Consider the following 16,894-nt stretch of genomic DNA (forward strand, 5'->3'; position numbering starts at 1 on the left):
AAAAAAAATATATATATATATATATATATATATATTATAAAAAAGTAGGCTATTGTACTTTCAACATTACAGTAATTGTAAAAAAGAAATTAGAAAAGAAATTACCCTCTTGCATTAATGAAAATAATTTTAATGAAAAAGAAAATAATTCGTGAAATAAAACGTCAGAGAACATGATAATGGGGGTGGGTGATGTTTTATGAAAATTATTTTAGATATAACAAACTGTGTCTTTTATTTTTAAAATATTTTCATTACAGTGTATATTATATCTTTACAGTGTAATTATACATTTCAGTTCTGAGTAATATTAATTAACTACATGCACTTATGGTTAGGGTTTGGCTTAGGGTTACTTGCATGTAATTATGCATAATTAATTGTTATTATAATAGTAAGTACATGTAACATATATAACTAGGACACCTTTTTAAAAAGTGTAACCTTATTTTTATTATTATTATATTAAAAATAATATATATTATTTATTAATATAATCTTAAAATTATGATTATTATTAATATTATATTAAAATATGATATTACTATAATTATCATTAAGTAAACTATCAAATTAATCTTCAGACAAATTTAGAGCGATTATTGCATATAGGTTGTCAACGTCAAGCGGTCACAGCAATGCGACATGATATAGATCTAAAACCATTTTAAACACATTTTCACTAATTATTGTATCATAATTACACTTCTTGATTTATTATATTTAAGCTGTTTTATCATATTGAGAATTTTCCGGAACAGGACACCGGATTATTAAACTGAACTGCAAAACCGGCGATTAAAATGGTTTAAAATTGTTCAAATAAATGTTCACATTCTGTTTTTCTACCTATTACTATTATTACAACCTATATGTTACTGAAGAATGCCTCCTCCTAATTGAATGTTGATTGTGAAGTGTGCCTAAAGTCTCTCACTAGTGGCTCCTGCAGTAGCAGAGATGATGCCATGCTCCATGCATGTGAAGTCTTCAGAAGCTGACACTGGTTATCTCACATCGTGGAAAGGCAAGATGGTTTCAGGAGGCGTTCTGGAGGAGACAGCATTGTTCTCAAGTATCATACAGCAGTCTGAAGGCAACACACACTTCAGGACATTCCGATCTGCAGTGACGTAAGAGCGAATGTTTGTATTTGGGGCATGACATGACTCCCTGTGTTGCTGGAGGCAATGGTGGGGTCAGTCTTGTCGCTGTGGGAGCTTCATGGTAGTGAACCTGCCAGAAGTGCTCGTAGCCTTCGCACACGCATGTAAACACACACAAACGCGCTCTCACACACAGCCAGATGACTCAAACCCTCCTGCAGCCACTGGCCCAAACCAAATGCGTCAGAGCCACACACAAAAATAATCAGACACAAAAACACGGAATCACGCGGTCACACATGCGTGAACGGATGAAAAATGTGAAAAACAGGTTGAGGTGTGGGACAAGTTCAAGGATGGTGTTTTGTTAAAGCGGTTCAACACCAAAGTATAAAGAATTCTGGTTGCTACTGAGAGGTTTTGCCAAGCGCCAATATGATGGCAATGCATTGGTGTACTTGCCTAAAATACGTCTTTTTCACAATGAATACTATCCCACAAAAGAGCTTGGTTTTCTAACGTCATTACATTAGATAATAAAATACTAAAAGCATTTATTTCAAAGACACGGCAAACATTTTAAGTAAAACATTTCACAAAAAAAGTTGTTAGGTTTGAAATGATAAAACATCAGATTTACTGTTCAAAATGCTAAAGAGAAGTGCATTGGACTGGATTGTGTTAGCGTCATACATTCACTAAAAAAAGGTATGTATAAAATGTTCGAATAATAAGCTAAAAAATATGGCTCAGAAAAGCCAAGTTAGTTTTGAGAAGCTCTATGTTTGTTTGCAGATGCCATTTGGTTTGATATTTTGTTTTCTAATGTAGTGACAAGTCTCCAATATTTCTGGGGCAACTGTATATACAAAAGTGTGTAACTCCAATTTGTACTTTACAGTCCAAAGGTTTGGGATGGGTAAGATTTGTAGATGTTTTTCAAATAAGTCTCTTATGTTCACCAAGGTTGCATTTTTGATGAGAAACACAGTAAACAGTAATATTGTGAAATATTCTAACAATTACATACATATAAAAACTAGTGCTGTCAAATGATTAATCGCGATTAATCGCATACAAAAGTTTTTGTTTGCATAATATATGTGTGTGTTCTGTGTATATTTATTATGTATATATAAATACACACACATACAGTATATATTTTGAAAATATTTATTTGTAAGTATTTACATGTCTATATTAATATTCATATAATTTATATGATAAATAAATATATTTAATATATAAACAACCTATTTTTCTGAAATATATACATGCATGTGTGTGTATTTATATATACATAATAAATATACACAGTACACACACATATATTATGTAAACGAAATCTTTTATCTTGGATGCGATTAATCGTGATTAATCGTTTGACAGCACTAATAAAAACTTTTTTTTTATCTATTTTAAAATGTAATTTATTCGTGTGATGGCAAAAGTTGAAATTTCAGTATATCTAGAATTTCTGTAACATTATAAATGTCTGTACTGTCACTTTTGATGCATTTAATGCATCCTTGCAGAATAAAAGTATTAATTTCTTTAAAAAATATTACTGACCCTAAACTCTTGTATATGTAGTACGGTAGTATATGCTTTCAGTAACACAGAGAATTGACTACAAGGTTTTCGGTAATGAAACAGCAATGGAAATGATTTCTACATTAAACCAACAACTGCCTTTTTTCTTAATGGGCCAAAGATTTAAGCATTGGCCATCACTGAGCAAAGCACAGACTGAAAGCCAGTCTAGAACACCTTATGTGAGTGGAACGACAGATTTCTTCTCTGCACTCTGAAGTACCACTGCTTCAGCTCCATTTCCTAGTGAGAAACCATAAGCGATCATGAACCAAGAGAAAACACAGATGCTCTGACTTTCAAAACCTGCCCCTCGCTCTGCTTCCACCCGGCAAACAAATAACAAGCAGAAGGATACGAACAGTGAAAAGTCCCAGAGCTGTTGTACTGTATATCAACACTCTCAGAACGACACTCGAGGACCGAACTAACTGAATTATAATGGGACTAAATTAAAATGATAATCAATTTCTTCACGAGGCAGTCAAGAAATTATGTTACTGGAGACAGTCTCACGAGAACAATGTAATTCAAAACACATGCTCGGCAATGATGAAAACCCACACACCCTCTTTTTGAAAAGTAGTTCTTTTAATTATATTTTACAGTCTTTACTTTCTTTGCAATGCTTTATTTACTATGTTTTTTACTCCAGTCCACTTTGCAAGTGTAATTTTCCATGCTGTTTAAATGGAGGGGGGGGGGGTCAACAGAAGGAGAACAAATGTTCTGAACAACACTTTTCCAGTTAGGAAAAAAAAAAAATATATATATATATAATTCACATTTCAGCTCTCTTCCACACGCTCATCGGGAAAGATAAAGGTTAAGATAAAAACAAGGTTGTGTGCATGGGCATTTCGTAAGATTGGATATTTAACGCCCCATTCTTGCTGAATTGTAAAGAAATTTACTTAATTCTTTACTTTACTTTATACACCTCTACAGCATTTTCTTCTTATTCAAATTATTTTGGTGGATGTTCATCTATACAGCACAAACAAATAAGGGGAACAGAATCCTGGAAAATTTATGAGTGCCACTTTGAAATTAAATCTGTAAGACATGCAAGTCTACTGAAGCCTGTCGCTTTTCAAAAATTACAGATGGAGATGTGCATTTACTCTAATAAACAAACATATTCATTAATTCCCTTTCTGAGTCTAAAAAACTCTTTTCTTTTGATGAGAGTCACAAGCTGAGTGACGTGTACTTGGTCTCCTGTTGTTTGTTGTCTATAAACAAAAATAGTGTGCTTGAACTGGTGCAATTATTTGGTGCCACAGTGATAGCACGATTATGAATATCAATATTAGAATTTGGAACACGTACTTGCAAGTCTATCTGTATTAATTAAGACCTGTGCATTGATCAGAGCTAACAAGACAAGGGTGTAACAAGCCAAAAAACAAGCTTGGTAAGAGAAAACGGCAGCTTTGGTGGACAGGTATATGCAAGAAAATTATTGTGCACAAGAAGTGTATTGCTTATGTTTACTTTAAACGAAATAATTTTCGGAATAACACAACTGTGGCGCAGAGAATCTGTATTAGTTGGCTTTAAGTTATCAATATTATAGCCAAACTATAGGCTAAATAATTCATCCACACTGATTTGTATTTGTAATCTTGCTGACAGGGTGAATGTTTTATTTGATGACACTCAACTTCTTTTTTGGCGCAAAAATGCTCCATAAAGTTCTCAGAAAAGGGTGATTTACTGGGGTTAAGTCTGATTGAATGAGAGGGCGGAGTCACGAAGGGAGTGGCTGGTGGGCGGGGATAATTGTAAAGAGTGGGAGGGGCTCCAGATGCACTATGCACCAGCGAGACATAAAACAGCCTCGCACATGCATCTGGGTCTCCTCCCTGATGAATGAAAGAGAGTGTACATGTGTGTGTTGATTCAGTCCGGAATGTCGACAGTAGTCCTCCATTCTAGTTGACCATCCGTCACTGGAGGTCCCGGTCTTCAAGGTACCTGTACTCAAATGTGAATCCTTCCTTTTTTCTCTGGCCCCATTTCTCATAGTCAAAGTAAATATATGTCCCCTGTAGAAAGACAGAAATAATCAATCATTCAGCATAATTAAGTTAGTAATTATTAAGTTTTATTGACACATAAACTACTGATTAAAAGTTTGGGACAAGTTAAATTTTTAATGGGTTTGAAAAGTTTTTTAACTCTTATGCCCACCAAGGCTGCATTTATTTGATCAAAAATACAGTGAAATATTATTGCAATTTACAATAATTATTTTCTATTTTAATATATTTTGCAATATAATTTATTGCAGTGATGGCAAAACTGATTTTTCAGCACCCATTACTCCAATATTCAGTGTCACATGATCCTTCAGAAATATCAAGACTGAAAACAGTTGTTCTGCTCATTATTTTTGTGGAAACCATGATACACTTATTTTAGAATTCTTTGAATAGAAAGTTCAAAAGAACAGCATTTAGTTTAACAATGAAAAAGTCTTTGCTGTCACTTTTCATTAATTAATTCAGCATGCCTTTATTTAAATTTCATAAAAACAAAATAAACTGTAGTGGCACACTCAACATATGGCACATTTTCTTGGCCAAAATATGATGGGCCATAGAGTTCCGAGCAGCGGCTCTTGTTATAGTGTGACTCACTTGCTCAAACTCATCAGTGATGGTCTTGGGCTCCTCGTGCCTCTGGAACCACATCATGTACTTGGTGTGGAACCTCCATGATTGTTTTTTCAAGGCCTTGGCTGCTAGATACTGCGCTTTTGTACCCTAAGGGAGTGTAAAGCAACAATTTGTCATTCACCGGAAATACGCCAATAAAAACAGGCTGTAATCTGACCGTAATCCTGAAATCACACTCTAAGATCAATATTACCATTATCTATCAATTAAATGCAAGCCATATGTGCTTACTGAAGGACAAAACAACCTGTTTGCAATTACTGAGGCTCCACTGGGGGTGTTAACTGTAAAGACGTGCACACACACACACACACACACACACACCTCTAAGTAGTAAAAGATGAAGAAGAGGGTCTCTGTAGACAGTCTCTGGTAGAACTCCACAGTGTCGGAGTGAGGAGGTGGCACCTGCTGGTGAAAAGGCAGTGTTGGGCAGGGGTTCCTCATCAGGTACTGCCTGTGTGTCCAAAAGAGAGTAAACAATTAAAAAATGATTGATGAGAATACATTCAAAACAAGCCAAATGACCCTGATAATCTGAAATAGGTTAGGGTGAGATAGTATTTTTGTGTGGATTTAATATAGAGTACCAAATAATTCAAGATTAAGTCATTCAAAAATAGATACATTTAATTAATTATTAGATAAAAAAAAAAAAAAAATTATTTTATTTTATGTACCTCTAAATACATAAATACATACCTTTAAAATAAATACATACATACATGCAAAAAAATTATTCAAATAAAAATAATAAAATGAGTAAATGGACCAATCAGTACACTTTGATAAATTAATAAAATGTTTAAACAATTTAATTATTGAATGAGCCATTGAAGTGATAGGTGGAAACAAATTTTATATTAATTGATACATCTTTATTTATTTTTAAATTAATTTTTTACATTTAATTAATTAATTAATTCATTCATTCCAGTGCCTGTTTTATGAGAGCAGATATTATGAAATGTTTGTGCAATAATGTTTCCATAGAATATTATCAAATAAATTGGCAGATTGAAATATTATTATTGATTTACTTATTTAATTTCGATTACTATGGCTCACTAAGTGCCAAATATTTTTCATTTGGAAAAGTACACAAAAACAATGCAAATACTCCTCATTCTGCAATGCCCCAAAACATTAACATTGCATTATACTTTAGAATAAAACGGATTAAAAAATGATGACAAACTAATGCAAAACATGGTCACATTGTAAAGCAAGTTTCCAGGATTCTCCCAGACTTGGAGGCATGTGACTAGTCACCTGTCAGAATCAGTGAATGCTAAGGAAATGTTTTTGTGTGCGAGCTCACCTGATCCTCTCCGAGTCGGACGGGTGAGGCATGTGCATCCAGGCGGACTCCTGCATGGCTTGCTGGTAGAGTTGCTCTTTGGAGTGGGGGACGGGGCCCAGTGGACACACGCCCAACGACGGGGGGATGCTCACCTCCGACAGAGCAGACTGAGGAGCTGCAGGAGTGCCTGAAGGGGCCGTGGAGCTGGGAAATATATCTAGAAGAGGATGAAAGAGAGAATGGAGCCAAACAACATAGAAAATAGTGCAAGATAAGCTGAGAGTAATGAGTACTTGTTGATACTTACCACTTGAGATATGTAGTGCAGACAGCTCTCCTTCTAACCCTGAGCCCTGGGCAACCCTCTCTGCCATCGACTTTAAAGAGCTCGGAGGCTCCTGAGGCTGGAGAGAGTGAAAAAAACAACACTCAGAAACAACGGTAAATTATAAGTTGACTCTGGTGCTCTAGTATGTTCTTAAAACAGTGCCATGAGCAAATAATTAGGGATTCATAAATTCATATACATACATAAATTATATATATATATATATATATATATGTGTGTGTGTGTGTGTGTAAATTGTAACATTTATTTTATATGAAAATAATAGCTTCCATATATAAATTTATATAATACATTCATGTATTTTACACACACACACACACACACACACACACACACATTCTATATGAAGATTTTTTTCTCCAAAAGAACAGCATTTATTTGATTTAGAAATTGTATAATCTTTATTGTCACTTTTGATCAATATAATGCAGCCTCACTAAATAAAAGTATTTGTTTCTTTCAAAACCCCCAAACTTTTGAACAATAGCATATCTGTCTTTATACAACTAACAACCCAGGCTCTTGATGCTTTTTCACCACATTTATTTCATCTAAACGTCATGTAGCATTAAGGTGGTGTGCAATAATTAATGTGTTAATTTCTCTGCCTGTTCCTGTGCAATCTCAGTTTGGCCAATCACACAATGAAATCCAATTTGCAGGGCACTATTGGGCAACAGGAATGTGGACTTCGCCTTGAGATGCGCACCCACTCATCAAACAGGTGTAGTGTGATGTAATGACACACAATGTGCTGAGTGCGTATATGCAAACATTGCGTAACTGACCTTGATGGTGTCGGCAGCCTGTGTGTATGAGTGCGGGCCGTTCAGCAGGCTGCCACCGCCTGCTTTACACTCACTGTATGACACTGAGGGCGAGCTGGGCGGCAGTGTCATCAACCCCAGAAGGCTGGACCCACTGTCCTTACTTTTGACAGGAGGGAGAAGAGCATTTAGAAAATCAGTTTAATGAGGAATAACATAAATTTGGAATTCAGATGTTTTTTCCCGGGAAAGTACTTTATACAATACAGATCGTTTCAAAGCAGCTTCACATTAATAAACAGGAAAATACGTGTTAATGTTGTGAAATTCAATTATGAAACAAACTCAATTTCAGCTGTAAGGCAGCTCTAGCTCAGCTTAATTTAATGTTGATTCAGTTTAGTTCAATAAGAGTGTCAATGTTGCAAAGTTTAATTATGAAAAATTTAATTTAGATATAAAGCAGCTCTACAGAAGACAGTAGTGCCATCATTCAGCTCAATTTAGTTCAATGTTGCCTAAATAACAGTTCAATGACAGCGCCAATATCGCAAAATTCATCAGTTATTAAACAACATAATTTAGCAATAAACGGCTGTACAGAAGGCAAAACATCATTATCCAGCTCAATTCAGTTCAAATGTGGTTCTCATCCAGTAGTGGCAGTGCAGTTTAATCAACAATATTACTAGTACTACTAACTATTATTAATTGTCTTTTAAACCTCACTAAAACTTTTCACATTCAGTACGTTTACATGGACAACAATACTCCGATTTTAATACGATTAAGACAATACTCTGAACAATGGTCAATTAAAGGTTGACTCTAGTGCTCTAGCATGTTCTTAAACCAGTGCCATGGGCAAATAATTAGGGATGATGAACAGTTCCTATGCATAATCGCTTCCAAGAAACGATTATGCATAGAAACAAGGCAGCTTTATAGTGACAACAGAGGCAAATCATAAAATGAATAACACATGGGCATATACAGATCATTTAATGGATTTTACAAGAATGCCTAATAAAACCAAGAAATAGTTGCATGCATTCAAATTAAAAGTACTACCCAATGCAGTGTTCACTGCTCCCTATGCACACTGAGCAGGGGATATGTATAGAATTTAAAATGTAAGAGATATTTTGATGAATATATATATATATATTATTTTAGTCGCATTATTGAAGTGCAGTAAAGACATGTACACACCTTAATCACATTATTACCGTTGTGTAGGACTTTTCGCCGCATTTTGCGACAGGATCCACACACGGCAGTGGTCAACCTCTGACAGCAAATAAAAGAGCTTCAACACCGCCATCGTCTGAATGCACGTACAAATAATTAACTGCACTTGAAGCTTTCATCAAATTAAAAATGAAACACCCAAAACTGTACATGGCATCATCACGAAGACGAACTATACGTTTATACATGAAATTCCGGAGGGAACGGTTGTTGTAGACGGTTGCCAGGGCATAGCAGTACTCACGGCTGATTTGTTGAGGAATTTAAGGATGAGGATTGGCTATTCTGTGATTGGCTGGCACTGTTGAGGGCGGAGTCTGACGTGCTGTCTGCTACCACAGCACTATAACCTGGAAGATGCGAGAATATTTAAGCCAAAATGTGAACAAATACAATTTCAGTGTCTTATAATGATTTAGAACAAATTTATTCAGGGTTTATACAGGTTTTATAAGAAATGTAAGACTTTTTAAAAAGCCTTTTTAAGTAAAGAAAATTTAAGGAATAAATTAAAACTCATTATGTCTTCTATACACAATTACATTTAGAGAACATATTGAGTTGTATTAGAAACACTTTTAACAGATTTCCATTATTTTTTCTGTTTCTGATTAGAACAAAATGGAAAACATCTGCACATTTTAAAGACCTTTTTAACATTTTTCATACCCCATTGGAAAATATTTGTTCTTGTTTTAAACAAACGTAAATGTATCTTGATTAAAGGATGTTGAGATACTTGTACTGGAAAACAAGACAAAAAAATACTGAGCAAGAAATTCATTTTTTTGCAATGCATGCAAAATTCAATGCCATGCCTTTATGAATTTTAGACTTTCTGCTCACATTTAAGACCTTTTTTTTAAATCCTTAATTTGTGTATGGGCAAATTTATATTTTTAAGACCTGCAGAAACCCCATTTATTACATTTTTCCTGATTAGACAGCTATTCTGCACTCACTTGTACCGCCGTTTTGTTTCGGCCCACTAGGTGGCCGTGGTAGCACAGCACTTCCCGCTGCGTTTCCTGTCCCAGAGGTTCCTCCGTTGCTTCCGATAACTCCCACGTTGCTCCCTGAGGTCAGTGCGCCTCCCACAGAGATGGGAGCCACCAAAGGTAAAGGCTCCACAGTGGACTGTGTGGACCCAAGACCCAGAACACCAGGCCCTGAGCCCAAGAGGCTTGTGGAGCCTAGACTGTTAGTCCCCACTGAGGTTACGACTCCACTGGAGTTTGTACTGCTAATATTCATTCCAATTGACGCTGACAGCCCGCTGCCCACGCAACCTGTGGCGGCCGCTTGTGCATAAGGCGCCGGGGTGGATCCGCTCAAAAACCCAGTCATGCTGTTTAAGGATGCCGGCATCCCTGAAAGAACCAGACCGGGCATCTGGTTTGTGCCACTAGTCACAGGCGTCCTCTTCCCAAGGCCCAGACTGGAGGAAAGGCCCGTTCCCAATGGATGTTGGCTCTGCGAGCTGGGTGTCAGTGGGCCCGGTGTGCTGGTGTTGGGCGACGACGTGGAGGTGGATGTTGGGAGTAAGGTACTGTTGCTGGAGGAGGCCGAGTTGGCGTTGGAGAGAGAGGAGACTGAGTTTTTGGGCAGGTGCTGCTGTTGGGATTGCTGTGTTTGTTGCTGGGTTGCTGAACTATAGCTGCCAGAGTTCTGGAGGGGGCCCATGTTGCCTAAGAAGCTGCTGCTCCCTGATGACAAACTTATGCTGCTGGCGACAGTCGCCATGGAGATCAAAGAGTTTGAAGAGGCTCCCGAGGATGAGGATGACGATGAGGAAGAGGAGGATAGAGATGAAGATGGATTTCCATTCTTGATAGGTGACTGCGACAAAACGACAGGATTCTTTGAGCTCGGTGTCAGTTCAAAAGGACTATAATATAAGTGACACGGGGTTTCTTTTCTCACCTGGCTGATTTCACTGTCTGTTGAACAACCTCTTTTCTTATCATCTTCCGAATTCTCATCAGCAGAAATGAAGAGAACATGACATAAAACAAAAGCAAACCAAAACTAATTACTGAATTGCATTTTAATAAACCATAATCATAACCATCCACATCTACAGCATTCACACTGAAAATCTAAAAAGTATTTTGAAGTTTTTTAGCATTTTTTTTTTTTTTTAAATGTCACAGTCCATGAACAAATCAGGGTCCCATTTATCTAATGTGCCTTATTTTCAGGAAATATGGTGAGATTCAAGATATATTTTCATGATAATTTTGAATAAACTTCTATTGGACAAATTGGCCTGCTGGTAAGTAGGTTTAAAAAGTCAGTTATATTGCCCTGATAAAAAAAACAAACAAACAAAAAAGTGACAAGTCGATAAATATATATATTGGTCTGAAACGATTAGTCGACATTATCGACAAATATTTTTGTTGTCGAGTAGTCGTTTGATCTCATCTGACCTAATGAAAGAGCCTGCAGTAATGTGGTTTGACCAGTGTGTCGCTGTAGCACAAGACTGTAAATTCAGCTATCCTGATGCAATTCAAAACAAGACATCGCTTCAGCGCATTGAGCGCAAACGCAGCCAAACCTGAAGCTTCTGAGCGACGTTTGGATGAATATATAAATATATGCTGCGCGCTTTCCTCTAAATAATGAAATAAACACAACAAAAACTGACAGCGGTGAGAAAGCAGCAATTAGGAACGCATCTGATTACAGCGATGTGGATGTTGCACAAGCGCTGCAGTTCGGTACTCCAGTAAAGTCCAGTCACGTCACGTTTATTTATATAGTACTTTATGCAATAGATAGCCTTAAATCAAGCAGCTTTACACAATATTAAACCAGAGTCATTGTCGCTTTCAGTTAGAATTACAACCTGATTTTCTGTTATAAAGCAGCTCTCCAGTGTGGAGCTAGCTAATGATAAAATCTTTTATTAGTGGGGAAAAAATATTATTTAATTAAAGTTATAGTTTGGTTTGCAGAGACCAAAGCTTGATCTAGCTCAGGACTTTTTTGATTATCATAAACCTATACTGTATTTTAAGAGAGATCATGTTGTGAATAAAATAGTTTATCCAAAAATAAAGTGTCTTATCACTTACCTTTATTTTGTTTCTTATTCATATGACTTACAAAAGGAGATGTTAGGCAGAATGATGTCATTCAGTTACTTTTTCATATAGCTAATTAAATAGTGAATGAGAGTTTCTCTGTCATCTCATTTTGTGTGCCAAATAAATATATTTGTATAAATTAATTGTATAATTGTAATTACATAATATGACTTTCAAAAGCTGAAGTGCTTACCTTTATTTATTTGTTAGAATATATATAGCTCAGTATTTTAACTAACTGCAAAAGCTGAATAATCAATCAAAGTCTACTTATCAATCAGTGAAATAATCGATGATTAGTTGATTAACCGGTCTAATAATCGTTAGATTAATCGATTGTCAAAATAATCGTTTGTTGCAGCCCTATATATATATATTATGGCAAATAACTGCTAAAAATAAATAACAAACACACTAAGGAAAAAAAATACAATGAACAAATGAACAATTAATAAATTAGTTAGAAAATTAATTATATATTTAATTATTTTTTCAAGTCAATTTAATCTTTAAAATAAAAATAAGCAAAAAAAAGTTAACAGTCTTAGTAATTATTAGTTTTTAAAGATTAACCAACCAATAACTAATAATAAAGAAATAGAATTGAAATTAATACATTTTATTTTTTTAATCAAAATTTTAAATGCTACGAGTTAATTTAGGCATCACAACAATACAATGTCCAGTATGAGAATAGGATATAAATTTTTGTATTTGCTAAAAATTACATTTAACAAATTAAATTAAATTATTTAACAGATAACCAATATGATATCCCAAGCTCTGATAATGCGGATTAGAGGTCTTCACGGGTCCACTTGGATCCGAAAACCCGAGGTCCGACCCGAGAAAAAAAATTAATTTATGCACGTCGGGTTCGGGTATGAAGTGATTTGGGTCGATTCGGGTCGGGTACAGATTTTAGGACCCGAGAAGACCTCTAATGCGGATTAAACTTTAGGTCTGTCACCGAGGAGGAGATGCTCACCGTAGTGCAAGTAGCTGGAGAGGGAGGTATGGGAGATGACGACGTTGTGGAGGTCGGTGTGGAACTGGAGTGCTGGAAGATCTCATCCTCTGTGTGACCTGTTGGAGATGTGGCAACTAGTGGCTGGGCTACAAAAAACCGGGGGAAAATGTTATGATTAAGAACAAAACACAACAGAATTCTGATATGTGCACCAAATACTTACGTATGTCTTCTAAATCAATGTCATCATAGAGAAACTCATTCTCCTCAAAGTCAGGATCTTGAGAGGAATCAAGGTAGTACTCGACGTCATCTTTAATCTTGCGGACGGCATCCACCTGTATCGAGTCATTGTCCAGCATTCTAAGGATGGTTTCCAGCATGCGGATGTGAAACCGGTGCCTCTCGATCATTTGTTTCAGTTCCTCGACCCGATCCTGCTTCTGAGGGCACAGCATGAGAAAAATATCTTACTAATGGCCTACCAATGTGAATGAGCAGTCATTTTAACAGAACTAGTGAAAGAGCTGACAATGAACACGAATTTTTGGTAAAACTTTTTTATGGTAATCCCATAATTTTCTGTGGTAAACACCACAGTACATGGTAAATACTATGGTAGATGAATATGAACATCATTCAGTACCACAGTATTACCAACTGATACCATCAGATTTTTTTTTTTTTTGCAATTCCTATTATTACTTTCTTTTTAAGAATTAAAATATGACCAAAAATGTGTGCTTAGCATCAATAATCAATAATCAATTTGTCACTTATCTTATACTTTTATAAGGGGCCAATCACCCCATAAGTGCCTTGTTTAAGGGGACAAAAGGACTCATTCATGAATCACCAAGTGCTGCGTTTGAACCAACCACTTAGTTTCCAACCCAGATCTTTAACTATTAGGCTAGACTATCCCACATCAAACAGTTGCATTGTAAAAGATGAAAAGGATGAGAACAAAGAATGGTGGAGTAAATGTAACTGACCTCTTTGTCTCCTTTCTTCTTCTTGGTCTGCACAGAAAGCGATTCAACCTCGCTCTCAAACTGGTCCACTTGCATGTTTAACGTGTCTATCGTGTTCTAGGAGAACCAAGGTACAAAGCAGAAGTAGATGACATCAGAAAATTGTGCGAAGAGAGCAACAGTTAAGATGAGCGTGTCTTTCGCCAAAAAGGACTGTGCGAACTAAAAGAATGATGGAAAACGACTTGGTGCGCCCACATTTACCACTGGCTGACAAATTCTCAGGGGCAAAATAGAGTAATTTCAACAGAAATCCATGCAATTTGGAATTTTGCTTGAGGCTGATTTCAGTTTTCGCAACAGATTCAAGTTCAAGCTAGTTTCACCAAAATTTAGTGTTATAGTTCAGAACTTACTTTTAACATATTGCTGTAATAATGTCTTATTAAACTAGAAATGAACAGAAAAGATGCAGATTGTAGCATAATTAAATAACAGATACATTGGATTACTTGTTCATGGTATCAATCTTCATCTAAAAGCAATGTCAAATGCATCCACTTCACTGGCAACAAAGAATGCGATCATGATATTTCCTTTGCTTGGATTCCTGGACCACTATAAGAAGTGGGAGTTCAGCTGCTCTTTTTTCACTCCTCCCCTGACAGCAGCCGCCTACAATCATCTACATTAAAAACAAGGCTTTTGGCACCTAAAATGAGCCTAATGTTTTATCATATTGAATTAAGACAACTCCTTCCTAGAAGGACAGGAATTTCGGTCAAATCAACATGAAGCCAAAACGAATACTACTTTCCTTTATTAATGCACATTTCTTGATTTATCAGTGTGCATTAATCCACATATACTTTTCTCCATTATGAAGTCAAATGTATTTGGAACAATTCACATTGACTTTAACCAGAGTGCTTCATGCTTGCGTTCTCACCGCTAGCCACTGGCCGATCTCTTCTTTCTCTTTCTGTGCAGGATCGACTTTCTGAGCGAGGCCGAGTCCTTCTTTAGAGTACGCTTTTGTTTTGGTCTCCCGTTCCACAATCTTAAATCGCTCCATTTGCTGTGGGGAAAAAAAATTTGCATTAGATTTACTGTTTATTTCTGGATTACATTATCTTAATCTTACAGTGACCTATGCATATTTCCCCCCAAAATTGCAAAAAGTTCTCAAAGTTCACATCTCAAAGGTCTCACCTCATTGAAAACATTACTAATGTACTTCATCTAAAAAAATATTTAAGATATTTAAAGCATATTAAATCCGGCATTATTCATTAGTATCAGGTATTTTTGTTAGATTAAAACAGACATCTACTCACCGTCTCAATGATTTTGCGATTATCTACTAGCTGTAGTTTGTCTTTATTAATGCACATTTCTTGATTTATCAGTGTGCATTAATCCACATATACTTTTCTCCATTATGAAGTCAAATGTATTTGGAACAATTCACATTGACTTTAACCAGAGTGCTTCATGCTTGCGTTCTCACCGCTAGCCACTGGCCGATCTCTTCTTTCTCTTTCTGTGCAGGATCGACTTTCTGAGCGAGGCCGAGTCCTTCTTTAGAGTACGCTTTTGTTTTGGTCTCCCGTTCCACAATCTTAAATCGCTCCATTTGCTGTGGGGAAAAAAAATTTGCATTAGATTTACTGTTTATTTCTGGATTACATTATCTTAATCTTACAGTGACCTATGCATATTTCCCCCCAAAACTGCAAAAAGTTCTCAAAGTTCACATCTCAAAGGTCTCACCTTATTGAAAACATTACTAATGTACTTCATCTAAAAAAAATGTAAGATATTTAAAGCATATTAAATCCGGCATTATTCATTAGTATCAGGTATTTTTGTTAGATTAAAACAGACATCTACTCACCGTCTCAATGATTTTGCGATTCTCTACTAGCTGTCGTTTGTCTTTGATCTCACTGGAGGCGACCCATGTCTTAATCTGGTCACGAAGACGCTGCAGGACCAATGCAGACAGAAACAGAAAGAGCATGTAGAAACAAAGAATGAAAGAAAATTGAGCTGGACGCCTGAAATCAAGCGTGCCCAACTCATCCTGTGCCGCCAAGCACAGTGGACACGCGCATGCATGACCCTCGGCGTGGGTAGCGCTTGTCCTCATAGTTACCAATAAAGAAAAACACACCTTGAACAGTGAAAAGGCCGATGTCTTATAAATAAAATAAAAAGTTGGTTCACCTACAGTGCATTCAGTTTGGGATCAACAGAAAATGCTCACCTGTAGTTTTTTTATCTCTTTCTTGAGGTCAGATTCATATTTCTCTTTTTGGTTGGCGTTGGCTGCATTATAGAGCTGGAAAAAACAAATCACAATGCATGGGCTACATGTTCAAATATATGGTATATATAAAATGTTATGTGTCAAAGGTTGTTGTTTTTTTTTTAAACACCACTATTCAGAACTACTGATCAAGTCTGAGGTCAGTAAGATTTTAAAAAAAAAAAAAAAATGATAATTTTACTCAGCATGGATGCATTAAATTGATGCGTGAGAGGAAAGGCTTTTATATTGTTATTTCTATTTAAAATAAATGATGTTCTTTTGAACTTTCTGCTCACTCAAAAATATTAAGCAGCAAAACTGTTTTCAACATTGATCCATGGAGAAGATCTATTGTGCACATACTGCATTTTCCTGTGTCTACTCAACTACAGTGTTGAGGACTGTGGATTTTACCCATAAGTACACTACAGTGTATGGTGAAAAGACATCAAGCCTGTCTTTTTTTTTTTTTTTTAATCACACCAGAG

At 36.1% G+C, this 16,894-nt stretch overlaps 1 protein-coding gene across 1 annotated transcript in view; it reads right to left on the reverse strand.

The window, feature by feature from the left end:
• Positions 1-3,470: 3,470 nt before the first annotated feature.
• The window catches only part of LOC107724113 (CCR4-NOT transcription complex subunit 3-like), a 20,217-nt gene continuing 6,793 nt past the window's right edge, over positions 3,471-16,894 (reverse strand). Inside the window, exons 4-18 of the mRNA XM_016532907.1 lie at positions 16,362-16,436; positions 15,990-16,079; positions 15,603-15,731; positions 14,114-14,209; positions 13,342-13,561; positions 13,137-13,264; positions 10,977-11,030; positions 10,016-10,892; positions 9,298-9,403; positions 7,824-7,965; positions 6,994-7,090; positions 6,705-6,903; positions 5,708-5,840; positions 5,345-5,470; positions 3,471-4,750 (exon numbers count right to left, since the gene is read on the reverse strand). Coding sequence (XP_016388393.1) covers positions 4,652-4,750; positions 5,345-5,470; positions 5,708-5,840; positions 6,705-6,903; positions 6,994-7,090; positions 7,824-7,965; positions 9,298-9,403; positions 10,016-10,892; positions 10,977-11,030; positions 13,137-13,264; positions 13,342-13,561; positions 14,114-14,209; positions 15,603-15,731; positions 15,990-16,079; positions 16,362-16,436 — 2,571 coding nt within the window. The 3' untranslated portion in view covers positions 3,471-4,651. The remainder of the gene's footprint in view (positions 4,751-5,344; positions 5,471-5,707; positions 5,841-6,704; positions 6,904-6,993; positions 7,091-7,823; positions 7,966-9,297; positions 9,404-10,015; positions 10,893-10,976; positions 11,031-13,136; positions 13,265-13,341; positions 13,562-14,113; positions 14,210-15,602; positions 15,732-15,989; positions 16,080-16,361; positions 16,437-16,894) is intronic.

The sequence above is a fragment of the Sinocyclocheilus rhinocerous genome, unplaced genomic scaffold (assembly GCF_001515625.1).
Source record: "Sinocyclocheilus rhinocerous isolate Xijiao unplaced genomic scaffold, SAMN03320098_v1.1 scaffold335, whole genome shotgun sequence".
NCBI lineage: Eukaryota > Metazoa > Chordata > Actinopteri > Cypriniformes > Cyprinidae > Sinocyclocheilus > Sinocyclocheilus rhinocerous.